At 40.2% G+C, this 20,368-nt stretch overlaps 1 protein-coding gene across 1 annotated transcript; it reads left to right on the top strand.

The window, feature by feature from the left end:
- The first annotated feature begins 6,642 nt into the window (after positions 1 to 6,642).
- Positions 6,643 to 19,223, top strand: zap70 (zeta chain of T cell receptor associated protein kinase 70). Its single transcript, XM_070832598.1, has 13 exons — positions 6,643 to 6,709; positions 11,266 to 11,727; positions 12,862 to 13,022; positions 13,148 to 13,286; positions 13,391 to 13,472; positions 13,632 to 13,654; positions 13,736 to 13,775; positions 14,546 to 14,750; positions 14,954 to 15,160; positions 16,022 to 16,214; positions 17,080 to 17,220; positions 17,365 to 17,477; positions 18,690 to 19,223. Exons 2-13 carry the CDS (start codon positions 11,323 to 11,325, stop codon positions 18,805 to 18,807), a joined length of 1,827 nt encoding a protein of 608 aa, XP_070688699.1. The 5' UTR covers positions 6,643 to 6,709; positions 11,266 to 11,322; the 3' UTR covers positions 18,808 to 19,223.
- Positions 19,224 to 20,368: the final 1,145 nt, after the last annotated feature.

Raw genomic sequence — 20,368 nt, 5'->3', positions numbered from 1 at the left:
TTGTCCCAGCCTCCCCTGCATCCCTCCCCTCCATCCCTCTGTCTGGGGAGAGAAGAGCGAGCGGAGACGCCACACTGGCCCAGATGGCTGGCGGCTAACCAACTGCAGCCAAAGGTAATCGGAAGCAGATGGGAAACCTTTTGGTGACGAGAGCAGGGGGAACAAGTTGCCTCCTGAAAAGAGGGGGAAAAAAACGAGCGCAAAGCCCAAGGGGAATGAAGGAGAGACAGCAGAGTGTAAGCTGTTCGAGCCAGCTGGGAGAGCCATTCTTGAGTGTTAATACCCTGAACTGAGTGTGGAGGAATGAGTTGAAAAGGGCCCTAATGTGCCTTTCATTTCATTTCAAACAGCAATGGGAAGGTACAGTAAAAGGAGAGCTTGCTTAAAAAACACTGAGGGGTCTTTGTACTGTATTGCAACTTCCCTCATACGTGGAACAACTGAAAGTCTTTCTCTCTTCCCCTCCCTCAGGCTCTCTCCCAGTCATTTCCTGCACAAGCCAAACTCCCCTCCATTTTCATTACTTCTTCTGCTCTCACTCTCGATTTATTGTGGGGTTATTAAACTTGCAGCTTGATATCAAGTGCTTTTCATTACCACTAACTCTCCTCTTGTTTATTTAAACAAGAGAGAGAGGGAGCAACTGGACCCCCCAGTGCTGTCCCTCTGTGCTTTTTAAGTAAGGCTGCTTAAAAAGATTTGTGGACAGCCTTCAACAGATCCCCACAACAACATGCATGCACTGCCTTCTTGGTAAATTATTGCTCCATTATAAACCACACAGAAATGCAGCTAAATTAAGAGTAAGCTGTCTCGCAGAGGTGACGGTGTCGTACATCTTCCGTGGTCTGTTGTGCAAAACTTTCCCTCTGGGCTGTATCACTTCTGGCGAAATAAAAAACTTATGTTTGTCAGCAGGCCAGGCGAGCTCATACGCTGACTCTCTGCTCGGTGTTTTGCTTGGATTAGCCACAAATATCGAGCATATAGCTGCAATCACGGCCAAGAGAGAAAGTGGTCGGAGCTGCAGACAGGCCACACAATTTCCAACGCAATCACAATTTGCAAAAGAGAAAAGAAGGAGGGGAGAAGAAAGGGGTCGTTGTTAACAAGAGAGAAAAGTTGGACCGCTCAGAATAATTAGGTGGGAATCTAAGGGTGGGCCAAATCTGCGATGTAATCAAGCCAGTGGATCCCGAAGCGCTTTGACACGTCATTTTTTCATCTTGTCATCTATGAGTGAGCAGTGACTGGTGCTTTTCATGTGGTGTAAGGGATGTACAGTGAGTTGTTTTTTTTTTACTTTTAAAGACTAGAGGTAACTATGCTGTCCTTGTCTTTAACTGTTGCCAGGGAGAGTGGAGCTATCCGAAAACTAGCGCCCTAATCGAAGCCATATGACCGGCTCAAAGTAAAGTCTGTGTGGAGCGAACAGATGATAAGTGTCCCTCAGCTTAGCTTCAAGTCTAGCACTCCCCCACTCTCTCTCTCTCTCCCTCTCTCTCTCTCTCACGCACACACGCACACACACACACACACACAGTTTCCACTTTGATCAGGGAGTAGCTCATGAATCAGCTTTAGGTTCAGTTTATTATTTCATTAAACCAGCGGTGCGGCTTCTCTTTTCTAATAAGGCCGTGAAGCTGTGGGATCAAATAGCCCATAAGACGAATGTCACAAGTCAGATGCAGCCTTTCAGACTGCCTCAGCAGCAATTACTCCCTCGTTGGAAGTCTAGATTCTCACAGAGCTCCACATGAAACCCTGAACAGGTGATAGAAATAATACAAAGAACTGGGGGGATATGTCTCAGACTAAACTCTAATTTTCTCTGTCTGGTGCATACACAGAAAGAGAAAGAGGCAGGCATTCCTTTCTCAATTTCCCCAAATAAACAGTGTGCAGATGAAAAGTGGGAACATAAACAGGCCGGAGAACCTCGGATGTGCTCCCCTCGCTCTGAAAATGTGCCTCTCGAGTCTGAAACAATATTTAGTGAGAGAGAGAGCTGACTCGACACGAAGTGAGTCAGCCAGCAGCACTGGGAACAGAGCACAGATGGTAGTGGAAGGTTTTCTCTTTCTGTCTTTTATCATATCCATTTCTGTGCAGTTTTTATCTCCATTAGGTCTGCCAACAGTCCTAAACACCAAAAATATACTCAGTTTACTGTCATATCAGACAGAAAAAAGATGCAAAAAAGACAGAACCATGAGTGTTTGGCATTTTTTGCTAGAAAATGCCTGCTATCAATTACTTTTCTTTAAACTGAATAACTGATTTATCATCTGATTGTTCAGCTCTTATCTTCATCCATCCTGTCAAACCTCTACAGACTAGCTTGGATGCTGATGTAGAGCAAAGGAAGGCCTGTAGATGTGTGTGTGTTGGAGGAAAAAGATGTGCAATAGTGATGCAATGATCCAATAAGGTGTATTGGCATCAGCGCTGGTACTGACCTTACTAAAAGGTAGCAGCCATGATGTGACAGATTAACATGAAATACAGTTTTGTTGTTAATGTTACTGTTAAATTCTGTGTTTCTGCTGCTCAGTTATTCAGTAATTTATGGTGGGCTATACACTGAGTTTTTAGTGGCGCAGTAACGCCTGGCCTCACACCGCCTAACATAAAAAAGATCTCAATGAGTTCCACGCTGAGCTTTAACAGATTTTAAATTTGGGGAACAGAAGCACAGAGTTGAGGGATTTTAATCAATGATGCATTTCTAGTGCACATGTAAAGTGTGTGTGTGTATGAGTGTGTTTGCATGTGGTTTGGTTGATGATGAAAATCCCAAAACCTGCAAAACTAAACTCATAATATATCTTCTTTCAGCTCAACAAAACTACAAATATGAGGCACAAATCTGGAAAGAATCTGGTATAATTTGATATGTTAGTTCTTACAGCATGTAGTATCTCCATACAGTGTGGAGAATGCCAGTGGCGTGGCAAACATGCAATATAAATATAAACCTGCAGGTTTCTAAAAATCAGTGGATTAAATGACTCATCGTCATCATCTCCTCCAGCTAATTACATCATGTATTGAAATCTGTGAATCTAAAAGTGAGCTTTAACATTTTGGAGGTTTCATTTATCATTTATCAACCCCTGTGTGAGTATTTTCTATTGATGAGAGGCTGCAGGTTGCTCCCCCAGCTGGAAAACGTCACAATGCCACCCTTCACTTAATGTACCTGATGTCTGCTGTCGGCCACATCATCCCTTCACCGGCCTACACACACACTGACTGACTGCCTTGTCATCAGCCAATGAGGAGATCCCAGCCTTTACTTAGAGCTCATGAAGATAAGAGCCAATCCAAACATGCATTTTAGGAGGAACACTACACAAACACCATTAGACAACATCAGGTCCACGGGGATGCATGCCACGACTCTGTGACACCGAAATGAAAAAAAACACTCCAAGTCTAAGTAACAGCGACATTCAAAGTCTGCAGAAATATTTCTGGTGAAATGAGCGCACTGGGGTTGAGAACAAGCCAGCCTGCCAGCATCATGCCACGACCGTTCTCCTCCACAGTCGTGCGTGAAAGCGCAGAGAGTGTGGCCGGGCCCGGGGTCCTACCTTGCCGTGTCCCCTTGCAGGAGTGTCGGCTGTGAGTCTGTCCTCTGTCCTCCGCAGCGGAGCGCAGAGGAGGCGGCGCCGGCGGGTGACTGAGGAGACTCAACTTCTTCCACTTCCACAACCAGAGAGCCACACGCTGATGTCAACACACCCACACTTGAATCATCGAGCTTCCGGTTACAACCAGCAAAATAAAAGTCACATCTGCAAGGGTTTGGGGTGAAATAACTGAATTGAGGGTTTGTGCACTCCAGCCTGTAATAAAAATTGATTGTTAATGTGCTTTTTGCTGCCAGACTCTGTGCACCTTTCAAATTAGGCTTCAAGTGTTTGTAGAGTAGTCCGGCCAAAAAGGTCAAGGAAGGTGGTAGGCAGGCAGACTCAGCAGACTTCTTGAGTGCAAAAGAGGTGATTTTATTTTACAGTGCTCCATGAAGGTAAATTTAAACTACAACACAAAAATTATTTACAAAGAAACATCATTTCAAAACTAAACTGTGGCTACGCAAAAAAACAAAAAAAACAAAAGGCCTACTATACTGTGACAGCACAGCCCTCTCTGTCAATCCATCTCTCTCCCTGGTATCCAAGTACCTACTGTTTATATAGGGCATTCAATTCCCACCTTGGCTCACTTCAGCTCTACCATTCAGTAACATGGTGACATAGTCTGGACCGTGAATGCAACAAGTCTGCAAACAAAAATCACAGCACACACACTACAAACCTCTAGACATTTCTTAACCATTTCCCCACTAGCTAAACAAGCGAAAACAACAATTTATGCATTTTAATACAAACAAACATTTGTCAAAAGGAAAAAAAAACCCTCCACTTGGTCCGACCCAATGATGTAACGCTGACATCACCAACACCATAAATTGGGGAAGTGCTGGGCCGGCCTCCTCTCCAAACACTACTCCTGCATGGTGAGCCAGGACAAACAAAAGGTAAGTATAAACAAAGGAATGAACAATTGAACCACATTTTACCTGCAACTTAATAAAGGATAACTGAACTAAATGACTGTGTGTTTTACTTAAATCCTTCATGCACTAGATGTAAACTGTAACCTAATGACACAAACAAACCCGGGATAGTATGTGCATTAATGCTACACCGGCCTGGTTAAATTAAAGAAAAACACACATGGGGAAAACAGGAAGTAGAATGTACCATGAACATGTCCGGGGACAAGTGGTGAGGAGAAATGAGCGCTCACCCACTTTGTCACAGTGTTGTCTTCATTTATTTTTCTCTTTACAATTTAGAACATCTCTATGTGTAGCGTATATCACTGATGCAGAGAACACAAAAACACTGAGCGATGATCTGTTAAACAACCCCATGTGAACAAACTACAGCTTTTTTTATTTCTTATTTACTTGTTTATTCCAATACCTGCATCACATATCACCCAGTTTGTTTGGCTCACTTTTATTTTATTTTTGCACATACAAGGTGCTGCTTCCAAGAGCCTTTAGATGGTGGATGGAGATACAGGATACACTGAAGCTATTGAAGGGTTTCACTCAGATGGATTATCATGTTTAATGTTCTTCTGCGATACTGTCCAGTGTATGAGTGACTGCAATGCTGACATGTTACCACATGCTGTATCACTTTAGAGGGGATTTGCACCCTTCAAGTGTGGCACTAGCCCGCTTAAAGTCTGAAGTAAAAAGAAAGGAAAGAGGATAAAATTTGTAAGATTACAAATTATAGGTCTCAAACAGCATCCAAATGATTGCAGACTGCAAGATATAAGACAGCCTGACAGCGTATCACCTGTCAGAGGTGAAATTAAACCACTGGAAGCCCATTATGGTTGCCAAATCTTTTGCCTGTTAAACAGTTTTTCTAACTGCCTTGCTGTCATGATTCAAAGCAAAAAAGAAACGTGCATGAACAAAATGCATACACAGTTCCCCACACTTCACTACTCTTTTAAATCATAACTTTCCCATAATTTCAACCTGGATTACGATAAATCTTTCTCTCCATGTGACCCATTCAGGATAGATCACTAAGGTTTGACTTTTGTTTTTTTTTTCAATTATAATTGGTGCTTTTATTTTGAAGGCAGCGATCTTCCTCTCCGGTTTGTTTTGTCTGTTTTTGTCTGACTTTATTCAGCGGGATGCTGCTGATTGGCTGCCTCATCTGCGACTCCAAGGAAGCAGCTGCAGCCGCTGAAGTGGGGGTTTTATGAGTGTGTGTGTGTGTGTGTGTGTGTTTGGGTGTGCAGGGGTCACACATAGTGTGGCTGCCACTTGTACTGTGGGTGTTGCACAGGTGTTGGAGTTTGTGTGGGTACATATCAGGTAAAAAGTAAACACACTTCACATGGAAATAAGGATAGGAAAAAGCTTTTTAATGTCACTGGGTCACAAGCTAAATTAACTTATCTTAGCATAAAGACTGGAAACAGAGGGACACAGCTAGCCTGGGACTTTTATTTATAAACTAATGTTTGTTATGTTCAAGCACTCGTCAGTTGAGTTCACACGATGCTGATTAAGCTCCTCAAAGCAGGTGAATCTCTATATTTCACAGTATATGCCAGAGTTTTTAAATCTGGTGTTTGTGCTGACACACCGATAGTGGCCTGTTTTCCGTCAGTCAGCACACTGAAGGGCTGGAGGAGGTCACATGATCAACAGATCCCCTTATGACATCACAAGGGGAGCAAAATCTAAACAGAGCGTTTTCATGTACATTGAGTGAAAGATACAGCAGGAGAAAAAATGAGCGGATGGTCTTTTCTCATAGTTTGAGGGTCTCTGCAAATCAGGGTCACATATTTATGTAGAGAGGACATTAAAAAGTGCATTTTGCATAATATTGGACCTTTGACGATTAGATATTCTTCTTAGCTAATTCTCGGCAGGTTAGCAAATAAGCAATTTTTTATTATCCCTTTAGTAACTAATTTAACTTGCTAGGTGACGAGCTGGATTCAGATCCTGTGTATGCATTTGCCTGTGTGTGTGTGTCACCGCCTCTAACCCCCACTTGTTCACAGCACCTTACACGGTTGTCAGATCAACGGATATATCTTTGTCTCTGAAGCAGCAACATTGCTCATCTTAGCAGCGAAGCAGTGAGACGTAAGTAAGTTTTGTTGTAATTTCTGATCCAACAGCAGACATGCGATGGGTTACACTCATTACTTTTTCAACAAAAGGAATGACTCAGGAGGTGAAGATATGTTTGGGTTACTAATGGGCCTGAGGAAAAATTGTATTGAAATAATATGATATATCAACAAAAACAACCTAAAGCATGGCTTAAAATCCGACTTGTTATTACTGATCTGTTTTTCGTTTTAATGCCTCATGCTTGAGACGACACATATTTGCCCGTCAAGTTTGCTTTAAAATATTTTTTCAGTAACCCAAACCTCAAGAGCAAAATTGGAGCTTTAAATTGACTTAAGAGATTTCTAAATTAAATCCAAACTGAGTCTGTGAACCTACAATAATGTGTGATTTATACTCTTACTGATCTTTAAAATGTAAGCAAAAAAATCTCCAAAAATGTTGGGGTTTTTTTTTTGTATTTCCACAGCTGAGCTGTAAAGAAGGAGTAAAAATAAGAGTGTGTGTGCACACCACAGTTGGGTTGAGGCATTGTCGCTCTGGCTCACAAAAGTAGAGATTACATGTGCAAAGTATAAATAGCTGCTTTCATTGTGCCTTGGAATAGAAAACCAAAAATGGGTAGGTTTTAACACACCGAAGACGTCTGTGTGTGTGTGTCTTTTATCGCTTGTAACTTTTCTTGAAATTACTGGATGTATTTTTGGTCCCAGACTGAAGCGTATCTGCAACATGTTCCAGCCACAGTCAGACGATAGTGGACTGGAGAGCGGAAAGAGGACTTTATGTACAAAATGTACTTGTTAATTCACAGTTTGTTGTGAAATGTTAATTTTCTATAATTTTTTAGGCTAGGCAACAATTGATTCAAAAGGGCCTCATCATAACGAGGTTAGTAACAGAAATGACACCACTACTGAGGTCATGCTGCTTGTGTTGTTTTGGGTCTTTAAGATGCAACGTTTAGGCATTAAAAAGCCAATAAAATGACACTGAACTTTCCATTTACATGATGTTAGTGTAGATCTTTGGTTTGGAACAATACAATGTGAATCATGACCAAGTAACACATGCAAACTGTTCATTTGAAGGTCATTTGTTTCCATCGATGCAGGAAATTATGCTTCAGTTTGGGAAAATTTTGGCCCCTGATCTGATACGCAGATAAGCCTCTTATTCAAGTCCACCTACGTCTTCATTTGTTTTTAAATCAGCTCTAAAACAAAGACCATGTTGATGTATGTTTGGAGGAATTCTTCGAGTTGCATAACGCCGAGCTGACTTCCTGATAGCGCAACCAAAATAATCATGACCTCGAGTAACTTTAATAGCTGAATCCTTATCGGTGGAATGTTATTGATTTAATGTGAAGCGTGTAATCGACAGAAAACACAGCTTTCATCAGTTGAAGATGCTAATTAAGTCACTGACTGATGGTGGTATTTTCATGTGTGATTCAGGAGAGCGAAAGACCTTAAATGTCTCTGCACGGGGGCGCTGCAGTCGATCAGTCCACCACGACATTGACATTTTGTGCAAATGTTCATGATCCCCAGAGAATCAGCAGATCAGGGGTTTCAAATATTCTGAGAAATATCTCTACATCTGCAGGATATTTTTTAATTTTATCGCGCACATTCACGTTCTCCAGAGCATGAATTGCCACAACTTTCCCTGGTTTTTCCTCTAGCCCCATCAGGAAGTAAAAAATAACAGTTAGTTGAGTGAAAAAAATATGACTTTGTCCAAAACCTTACATTCACTTAAAACTATATTTTTGACCAATTACCTGGAGAACTAATGGCTTTACCATTTGTCTCAGCTGTGCTTTGTATTTAGTGTTCATAACCTCTCCATCACTTTCATCGAGATGGATCGACCTGGAACAGTCTCTTCTCTCCAAAATTGAAAAGTGTGACCGGATGACAAACACAAGCCGGTTTTTGCTTTATGTTTGATTACATTTACTTTGCGCCTGAGGGGGCTCAGAGGACCTGAATCGTGCCAGAAACACAAACTCGCCCTCTTCTCTCTGTGGAAAACAGGTTCTTGGGCCTGTAGATTCTGGCATGTGTCACTTACATAACTCCTCCGCTTGTTGAAAAGTGACTCACAGGACTTTTTTTTTCCACTTCTCACTGGGTCACTGTCTGCTTACTCTGCAACACCTCTTTTGCAAGCGTTCGTTGCTTTTTTGTTCGCACAATTAAGGGTTTATACGTTGCATTCAGTAAGGCATCTTTTGATGGGCACAGGGTGAAATATATCACGTAGCACTGTGGGCTCAAACCTGTCTCAGGAACTGTGTCACATGGCACCTCATCTCTTTCCACTCTTTGCTTTTGTGGTCGGTGATACAACAAGTAAAATAGAAAAGCCATCAAAAGCATATTTTGAAAAAAAACATAAGCTGAGCAAAGACTTGGCTGCTGTTGTCAATGGACGTTTTTATGTCTTGTTGGAAAAGCGTCAATATTTTGGTTAGTTTGGCCGTGTCATAAATTACAGCAATGTGGCCAATAATGTTGTAACTGTTGCGTTAGGACAGTTTGCTGGTTCGTCATTAAATTCACTTTCTGTTCAAGTTATATCACAGAAGTTGGTGATGAATTTACAATCGATGGAAAAATTGTATCACAGTGATATCTGTGTTGCTCAGTTTTTACTGGTAATTTAAATAGAAAACAAAATAAAGTTAATGAAAGAAATAATAAAGTTAATTGATTAGCTGTTTAGTTTATAAGACGTAAGACAATAGTTAGACGGGCCAATCACAGCTTCTCAGAGTTCAGGTCGATGTCTTCCGCTTGTTTTTTTTTCTCCAGCCAACAAAACGGAAAGATATTCAGTTTCCAATCACTTAAAATACGAAAGAGCCAATTGTCACATTTGAGAAGCTGGAACCAGCACGTCTGCTTTATAAATGCCTTAAACGATTAATCAATCATCAAAATAGTTCATCATACGTTAATTCAAGGTAAATAGTCAATGAATTTTCTGCAACCAATCAATTAGACAACTAATCATTTCAGCAGAGCAGGAATTATCTTGGACCTAAATTTCAACAAAGATGAAAACTTGAAAACAGACTTAAACATGAAATCTTAAAAATCCAACTTTCCCTTATTTTGACCTCAACATACACTGACAAGAAGCCAAGTAAAGCACATTTAATCTCTCCTAAACTGAATTTTACTGGTTCAGGTATCCAGAGGTGGACGTGTAGTTTAAGAATCACTCCTGCGCTGTTTTGATATTGTATCGCAGCTTGTCTCTGAGGGTGTGGGGTCTCAGTCGGTCCAGGTTTTAAGGTCTGGAGACCTTTGTTGTGGTGAGACGGGGGTAAGGTCACGGTGGAGTCTCACGTCCTGTGGCAACTGTGTGTTTTTGTTCAGCTGTCCACTGTGGATGTGGGCAGCAACACATGTATGTGGCCAGGAAGCTGAGGTTTTCACACTTTTTGCTTCTGTATGATTTAGAATGAAATTAAAATAACACCAATAGGAAAAGAAATGTATTTTTCTGACAAGTGAGCTTTACCATTCACACGAAGACTGGAAACTGATAGTGAATGTAAAATCTAGCACAGGAAGTTTATGAATTCGATTGTTCATATTAAAGATATAAAAACCCAACAGAATAACCTGGTTTATCTCTGATATTTCTCTCTCTTATTCTCTTATTTCTTTGTAATTTGGCGTGATTATCATAACAACCTTTTCACAAATACCTCCTTTCTGTGTGTTGTGTGGTCACGTACAATATTGTCTGTTAAGTTCTGCTTTGAATCCCAACAGGTATTTTCCATCTGCTATCACACAACCGTTTCACCTCGCAGTCAAAACCTGTTAGATTTTAATCTTATTACGTCTTCACTTCAGCACAGACACCTTTACTAAAGCCTAACAGACACACACCACACTGTGTGTACACACAGTAGTTGTTTTAACGATGTAGACGGCTAAATTCTCCCCAAAAAAGTTTTCCTCCTGTAAAGCAAAACTAAGAGACTTGAGTTTCTAAAGCTGAGGGAATTGTCTAGAACCAAAAAGCACCTGTTCAACAGAAGAGCAAGATGCTGGAGAAAGGAGGCTGTGAGGGCGGACTGCGACTTCCTGTTGTGGCTTTTGTCACCAGTTTGTTAATGTGCAAGCTTCATGCAATCTCACACTGTGGGTTCATCTCACTGAATATCTCATCCAGACGTATGAGACGTAGAGCTGACAGTCCTGAAGAAAAAAAAAACATCATAAACTTTATACTTTCTCGAGGTGTAACGTCAGAAGAGGAAAAGGAGGTGAGGTTCTCTGAATGATGTGATATTTGTAGCGATGAATGTTGGGTTGTCCATTTTCAAACCGTGCTTCTGCTTTTTTGTAATTTGGTGGATGAGAAATGAGGGTTGATTGAGCAGACAGTGGATGGGGGGGGGGGGTAAAGACTGAAAGGTCAGAGGTCACAGACTTGATTTCAATCTGTCAGTGTTCTCATCATATATTGGGTTAATGAAGCTGTATATTCCTTAAAACTTTATGCCTTTTTCTTTGCTGAAATGTTCTCCCTAGTTCCTCTCCAGCATCTATATCCAGGACTCCAAGCCAAACTCCAAGCCAGGTCTCACCATGTCCATCGACCCGGCGGCCGAGCTGCCTTTCTTCTACGGCAGCATCAGCCGCTCAGACGCCGAGCAGCATCTGAAGCTGGCAGGGATGGCCGACGGGCTCTTCTTGCTGCGACAGTGTCTCCGCAGTCTGGGAGGCTACGTGCTGTCTGTTGTGTGGGCCCTGGAGTTTCACCATTACCCCATAGAGAAGCAGCTTAACGGGACTTATTGCATCACAGGAGGGAAGCCTCACTGCGGGCCGGCAGAGCTCTGTGAGTTTTACAGCAAAGACCCCGATGGGCTGGTGTGCCTCCTGAGGAAACCCTGTCTGCGCTCCCCGGATACACAGATACAGCCCGGCGTGTTTGACAGCCTGAGAGAAAACATGCTGAGGGAGTACGTGAAGCAGACCTGGAACCTGGAGGTGAGGCTCTGCTGAGACTGATGGGTACTGTGGAGCAGATACCTTCAGCCTTTTCAGTTTTATAGTCTATACAAGGATAGTAGCGTCAATTTTTCATTGAGTTAAAATAAGTTACATTTAAATTAATAATTAAAGGGTCGGTTCCACTGGTGGAATTCAGAAATACTATGTATTAGAATATATCAACATTTATGTTACTTTAAACATCTACTCCTCTACATTTGCAATGGCAATTATGTACTTTTCACTCAACTTCTTTTATTTAAATCTGACATAAGCATTAGTTACTTTACGTATTAAGATTTTATATAAAAGACACATATAAAATACAACATATTGATAAAGATTAAACAGTTTTTTCCAATCATTTGTTGAGTTGTTAGCACTTTCACCAGAGACATCTTCCCCTCTGAGCAACACAGATTAAATAACATTTAAATAACTGTGAGGCACAAAGTGGACAAATGATCCATATTTCACAAAAAACACGATTACAGAAAAGTTGTAGAAATTAATATTTTTCCTCTTCTCTCCTGTTAATCCCCTCATGTTTACCTTGTGACCTTTGGGGAGGTCCCACCTCTAGGTTGGGAACCACTGCACTGTCAACTGTATTTAAAGTAGTTAAAACTGATATATCAGTCACAAGGGATATTTTAATGCAGAATGAGTTATGTCATTTCTTACTTTAAGTACATTATATATTATTTACATAAGATTTTAACATTGGGTGTTGTTACTTTTACTTAAGATAAGAATCTGAGGACTTCATCTTTCACTGGTTAGTTCTCCCAAATTACAGGAAAATATATTTTGTTACAAGTGGTATTTATTCAGATTGTTTTTGTTATTCACTTTACTCACTGAAAGAGTCTTTACTCACTGAAATATCCCAAAGCAGAATCCCCTGGTGATTTTGGAAAATTGCACCTTTTCATTTGTTGAGTATCTTTCTTTAGTCAGAGGTCTTTTACTTGGAAAATGTGATGTCCTCTTTCAGATTATCAAATTAAACCTGTAAAATATGTCCAGAGTTAAAAACCTTTGCAGACCTAATGAATCTGTACACATTACATCAGTCTAAATGTGTTCATTCTGCGTGTCTGTTTCTGTCCTGGCTGTTTTGCTGCTCAGGGAGAAGCCATGGAGCAGGCCATCATCAGTCAAGCTCCTCAGCTGGAGAAACTGATCGCCACAACGGCTCACGAGAAGATGCCCTGGTATCACAGTAAAATCTCCCGCCAGGAAGGCGAGAGGCGGCTTTACTCTGGAGCGCAACCAGACGGAAAGTTTCTGTGAGTTGCCCGAGGTGATGTGTCAGCATCTCTGTCTTTTTCTGTGCCTGCTGTCAAAGGCCAGAGTCAAGTTTCAAAGGTTTTAAGGTGCACATTTTAACCAACGCTGTTTTTTTGTTTGTCAGGGTGAGAGACAGAGATGAGTCGGGCACTTTTGCTCTCTCCATGATATACGGGAAAACAGTGTACCACTATCAGATCCTCCAGGACAAATCAGGGAAATTCTCCATGCCAGAGGGAACAAAGTTTGACACAATCTGGCAGGTGGGTCCTTCACCACACCTTTCTCTTCCTTCATTATCCAGTGATTGTGTTGCAGCTGATTGCATTTTCTGAACTCAAATGTAATGTTATCTTAATCTCTGCAGCTGGTTGAGTACCTGAAGATGAAATCTGATGGGCTGGTGACCATTCTCGGGGAGGCGTGTGTTAACGGCAAAGCTGCTGGAAGTACTGAACCCCTTACTTCTTTTTCTCAGTCATGCCAACATTATGTAATTGCTGAGTTTAGAGATCACGTTTGTGAGTCATGTGGAGTATATAACCTTGTTAAGCATTATACCTACTGCTGAAATTATTGAAAAGTCTCATTTGTCTTAAATCTTTCAGAGACACCCAGTCTTCCTGTAACAGTGAGTATTGACAGCAGCCTGCACTGTTTAACTGAGCATTTTGTTCTGTCTCTGAGACTCATTTTAATGTAACTCTTTCAGAGGCGGATCGTCCCAAATGGATACACACCGCCACCTCGAGGTCAGTCACCTGAAGTACAATCAGTTAAAACCACTTTCCAGTTGTGTACTATTTCCAGACTCACATGCTCACTCTGCTATATGCACTTGCAGCAAAAAGATTTTTAGTTTTTAACGCTGATTGTTTATAGGGACACGTATGAACAGAATTTGTAGTGTAATCTGGTCATTCCTGACCCTTTAAAATACACAAAACTGAAAAAGAAACAAAAAACAAGAAGAAATATTCAGATCTTTAATTTAAGTAAATCAAAGTAGAAGTAAAATAAAGTTAAAGTCAGAAGTTCAAAATCTTATTCAAGTATTTACAGCAAACTGTGCTTAAAGTAGGAAAAGTAAAAGTTATCATTATGCGGAAAAAATGGCTCCTGTGAGTGTTTATTATATTTATTAAACATCATGTTATTGTTATTAAATTATCATCATGATTGCATTTATGTATGAGAAGCATTTTAAGGTTGTAGGTGTCGGAGGGTTATTTTGGCTCATTTTAACTGTAATAATGCAAGTTCCTTTACTAAGCGTATATTTTACTGTGTGTGTGTGTGTGTGTGTGTGTGTAGTGAGGAGCAAATTTTTCTCTTATTTTTGTTACCAAATAATATCACCTCAGTTTTGTCTTTTTTAATTTGTTTCCAAGACTTTTTGCTATGAAAAAAAAACCCCAAAACAAATAAAACACGAATTAAACTTAAACCTGTCAACAGCTTAAAAATCAATAAACATGAAAATGGCTTTTTAACCCATGTAATTTTTATCTTCACTTGTCAGCTGCTGCAGCGGCCTCGAAGCCAGGCACCACCGAGCCTGCAGACCGTGATGTTCTGCCGATGGACTGCAATGGATTCAACCCGTACCACAACCCGAATGAAGTCAGGAAATTTAACATCAAGAGGGATCAGTTGCTGATCGATGAAGTGGAGCTCGGTTCCGGGAACTTTGGCTGCGTCAAGAAAGGAGTCCTCAAGAGTGTTTCGTGAGGACTGAAACATATAAAAACTATTCACAAGCTGACACAAAAATCACATAAAAGCTGTATATTTACTGGATGTGTATTATTTTGTACTTTTACTGAACCCAGTGCCGTCCAGATGCAACACAGGGTTATAAGCACATATGTACTACCTTATCTTTAAAGGGCATTTAAAATATTTTACGTGTGTGTTTTTTCTCCATCAGGGGCCAAATTGATGTGGCCATCAAGGTGCTGAAGAGTGACAATGAGAAGCTGGTGAAGGAGGAGATGATGAGGGAGGCTGAGATCATGCACCAGCTGAGTAACCCCTTCATCGTTCGCATGCTGGGTCTGTGCAACGCTGAGAATCTGATGCTGGTCATGGAGATGGCCGCTGCCGGACCTCTCAACAAATTCCTCTCCACCAATAAGTGAGTTAGGTAGTAAATCAGACACAATACACCGGAGAGCAGGCTATGTCAACAAACAAAACGCTAGTGAGGACCAGCCCACTTTTTCATACTGTATGTTTATGATATTTATCTCCTGTAATGAAACGCGGGGGTAGACTGCATCAAGTCTTAAGGTGGAACGAGCAGCATGAGAGTAGAAGATGTCTCCAAAGGCCTGATGGTCGGTCGATCGTGCAATGTTTTAAGTCCTCAATGGAAAAACACTTTTTATTCAAACATGACATCTTGAGGTACAAAAGACGGCTATCTAACTAAATTCTCAGGTATTCGTGAGATTGAACTACTTCTGTATCAGTATCATATGTGTGTGTATGAGGGGGCAGGAGGATATCAAACAGGATTATGGGTGCTTGAGAATTCAGTGCAAGTTTGAAGAACCTGCAGAGGTCTGGAGAACGTTACAGACAGATTGAAATCTGGACATGGCTTGAGTTAGAGCAGTTCCATATACATACAAGATTATCATCTGTGTACAAAATGGTTAATGTAAGACTGGCTATTATGTAGGGCTGCAACGATTATTTTCACTGTCACTTAATCTGTTGTTTACTTTCTTGATTAATCAATTAGTTATTTGGTCTATAAAATGTCAGAAAATAGTGAAAAATACAGATCAGTGTTTCCTAAAGCCCAAGATGACGTCTTCAAATGTTGTGTTTTGTCCACAACCAATAGAAGTTCAGTTTACTGTCACAGAGGAGTAAAGAAACCACAAAACCTTGATTTGAATAAGGAAAAACTACATTTCTAAAAGGGAAAAAAATGTATTCTTCATCATCTTCTGCTTTTCTTTGACAATCAGTATTTTTGTCCCCACAGGGATACTGTGACTGTGGAGAACATTGTCAATCTGATGCATCAGGTGTCGATGGGAATGAAGTATCTGGAGGAGAAGAACTTTGTGCACAGAGACTTAGCGGCTCGTAACGTCCTGCTGGTCAACCAACAGTTCGCCAAAATCAGTGACTTTGGGCTCTCCAAGGCCCTGGGAGCAGATGACAACTATTACAAGGTACACACAGATTTTCTTGATGTTGTTGCAGTGCAAGTTGCAGAAATGCAGAACCATAAAGGGATGGGGTGTAAGGCTTATCAGCGTTGCAGCTAACACAAATAGATAGTGTATCTTAAATTGATTGCTTTGTGGGAATTATTGACCTCCTCCTACAGAAATACTAGCTCAAAGGTGTTACCTGCTCTGTGCAAACTAAAGTAAACACTCAATTTATTTCCTTTTTCTGGTTTACTGACCTACATCTGGGGGGAATGTAGGTATCAGAAAGTCCCAGGAATCCCTGACTGCAAGGACTATTGTTTGAGAAATATTTACCTACACTGCACCCTCTGAATCACTGGTTCGCAAACAATTTTAAGCTATAACACACCTTCAAAGTGATTTCATTTTTACTGTAAATCCACCCAATGTTCACCTCAACAGTTTTAGGTGCTCTGGCTGTGCAAATTCACAAGTAAACATTGAACTTATTCATGCAAACCATTAATAAAATACAGTATGCCATATGGCTTAAGCTTTTCTTGAATTTTTTTGGAAGCAAGATTATCTTACATGAAGTGATTTCAATGTTAAATCCTTATTTTTTCATTTTCGACAGCTTTTTAAAAATAGTAAAATAGAAAATACAGCTAAAGTTAATGACACATTTTATTAATATTCTAAAAAATGTAAATTATAAAATCTTGCGGCACCCTTTGTCCATCCTTAAAGCACCTAAGGACTAACAGACCCACTGACAGAACTGCTGTGTTAAATCACCACCTTTCCCCTTAAATTAATGTACATTTGGTTCTAATTATCACCTTATGCCTTTGGTGAATCATTGATGTGACAAGTTGTTTTCACACTTTGTGTTGCACAGGCTCGTACTGCAGGTAAATGGCCACTGAAGTGGTACGCTCCTGAATGTATAAACTTCTTCAAATTCTCCAATAAAAGTGATGTGTGGAGTTTTGGTGTCACCATGTGGGAGGCCTTTTCCTACGGAGGGAAACCCTACAAGGTACCGTGTGTTTCTACAGAGCACCGTCAAATCACCATCTGCCAATAGTGTATATTAACTCAATCACAAAATCCACACCACTGTGACATTTGGTCCTCAACAGCAAATTGAATTGCAGCTTTTTTGTATCTCAATTTTGTCTAGAAAATGAAAGGACCAGAAGTGATGCGCTTCATTGAAACTGGGAACCGCATGGATTGTCCAACAGCATGTCCAGAGCGAATGTATACACTGATGAAAGAATGCTGGACACAAAAGTGAGAAACGGACTGTCTTCAGTGCATGTTAGTTAGTTAGTTAGTTAGTTAGTGAGGTAGGTAGGTTTGGTAGGATAATCTAGACAAATTCTTACATACTTATAATACTGAACAGTGTCTAATTGACTTCCATTAAAGTGAAATGCATACATTATTAATTATTATTTTGGAGTTTAGAACAGATATTAAATTCATAAAAGAGATGTTTGAGTTTCTTGGTAGGTCAGTGGTTACATGCCATATGACTGCGTGGTTGCAGCAGGGGAAATTTGTTGCATGTCATATCCCGCTTTCTCCCTAAGCTCTTGTCTGCCTTCTCTGTCTCTATCCAATAAAGGCAAAAAAAACTGCCTAAAAACAGTATTAAAAAAATAAAAGAGGTTTGGAGTGGAAGTTGTCAAAAGTAGACTGTAATCTGGAGAGGGTCTGATTTTCAGTAGAGCCGGTGGCATACAGGATGCTATCGTCTGCATAAAAACAAACACTTCAGTTTTCAGTTGGAAAATAAATAATATTTATGTAGCCTATACAGTAAATAGCAGTTGTGGTTCTAATATTGATCCATGTGGGACACCATCAGAGGACTTGATTTGAAAAGGACTTGGTCTGAACTCTGCTAGAGAGATATGATTTGAACAATGTGTCAACAGAATCATCAAAACCAATGGAAAGGAGTTCATGTAACAAAATATTATGATCAACAGTATCAAAAGCTTTGGACAAATCTACAAAGAAGGCAGCACAATGTTGCTTTTTTTGCTGCAAGTTGACAGTGTCATCATATTGTACCACGATAGGGTCTAAAACCTCACTGCTGTAACTGAAGAACATTATTCAGTCATTATTATTGTTCAGTCAGAAACACCATATACTGTGTTGTATTTGAGTTTCTGTCAGCTTTAGACAGCACTGTTAGCTCTCTTGTTTTTTTTTTAGTTTAGTTTGGGGCTTTTTTGCCTTTATCTGATGGGTAAGTGAGGGACAAACAGGAAACAGGTGAGACAGAGGGGTATGACATACAACAAATGTCACCAGCTGGAATCAAAACGGCGATGATCGCAGTTGCCCGTGCAGTCAGGCGGCATGAGCTGTAACGCATTGCTACCAAGGCGCACCAGCATTGTGGTCTTTTAAGATCTTGTGACATTGTCCTCCATTAATCACAACCTTGCAAACGTCTGTTTCAAGCTCTTCTCTCTCCTCTCTCACCAGGCACGAGGACCGTCCTGACTTCAAGAAGGTTGAGGAGTCCATGAGGTCTTACCATTACTCCATATCGAACAAGGCCAAGCCTGAGGGAGCCGCAGCCACCGCTGAGCCTGTCAAGTAGACAGAAACAAGGCGCATTCTGTCTCCGCGCTGCACAAAGCATCCTTTCAACTGGCCATTAAACAACCAAAACAAAGAGCTTTTTATGAAAGCTGCACACTGACCAGCTTCGACTGCAGTAACGATAGAGCTGAACAGGCCTCAGTGACAATAAATGTGCGTTTGTAAATCGGACTTTAGTGTGTCAGCCATGTAAGGAGGATCTCTGTCTGTCGTGGTTTGAATGTTAAGTGTTGACGTCTTTACATTGATGAACAAACCAATTTTATATTCTGGTATTTGGGAGTATAAGGGAGGTATATGGTACATGTACAAGATGTTTTTCCACTGTGTTTGCCACAACATAGGAGTAGTGTATTGTTTGTTTTTTTTTATGTCAAATAAACTATAAATAGAAAGAAAGTGGTAGCAGTGTGCACTTTAATATTATTCTGTCAACATTCCTGTAAAATCAGCAGTGAGTAATAAAGACAAGATTTGGGTTTAAACAAAGTTTATCAATCTGAAAGAGGAAAGTCAGTAATTTCTATGAATGGATAAAATAATGGACGGATAAAATCAGAGAAACATAAAAATCTGTAATTCTCTGAAACATGTAGCAGAAGAGTGTGGGGAATAACCTCCCACAAACATGCCTTGCATGCATGTGCAGAGGATCACCTGCATTGGAAAAGCAGAACGTGACATTTCTCTGCAGATTTTATGCAGCCTTACTTTAAATACATAGACATTTATCTCTTTTATAGTACCAAATAATTACATAATCAGTATATGTATATATAACCAGTATTTTTTTTAAAGGGGCATTATTTGTTGAAATAAATATCATATGAATAGATTATAGGTGTAAAATCATGAATCATCTGGACGACTCTAATGCAGATATTTCCCTTAAAACTAGTGAATGGTGGGTTATATCATGACTGTGTTATGAGATATATGGGGTTAGTTAAGCTGCCCCGTGACATTTACTGACTTTCTGTATCAAGGGAAGCACCTCTGAGCTGCCAGGGCAACAGTGAAGGGCACATGAGACCGGAAGCTGCTGAATTAGTCTTCAAAATAATGGCGTAAAGTATTCACAGAATTCATGGACAGTGAAGGAGTGAGCTCTCAAATATCCTTCGATTAGTAAAATTATCAATACCACAGTTGGAAAATGCTCCAGTTTAAGTTAAAGTACTGCATTCAATATTTTAAGCAATAATAAAGTCAGTATGTATTAATAAAATATATTCAAGTCATTAATGTGAAAATAAATAATGTACTGACACCTTAAGTGTTAAGTCATAATGACAGTTTGTAACATTTGAAAAAAAGAAATAATAAAGTGGCTGTAAATACAAATTCAGTAGAAATGCTTTTTTTTTTGCAATGTGATTTTCTGCAAAACTCTTCAGATTGTGTCATACACTTATATTTTATCAGACAACGGCAAATATTTTATGAGCTTAGCTCAGGCTTTTGAAATCTAAAATTATAGCAATCAGATAATTGTTGTGTTGTAAAATGTGCAATTTTTTCCCCCTAAAGATTTGAATGGGAAAAAGTATCATCAAGTA

Source organism: Pempheris klunzingeri, chromosome 6, assembly GCF_042242105.1.
Source record: "Pempheris klunzingeri isolate RE-2024b chromosome 6, fPemKlu1.hap1, whole genome shotgun sequence".
Lineage (NCBI taxonomy): Eukaryota > Metazoa > Chordata > Actinopteri > Acropomatiformes > Pempheridae > Pempheris > Pempheris klunzingeri.
Note: the sequence above shows the minus strand (reverse complement) of the source record. Positions and strands in the feature narration are given on the sequence as shown.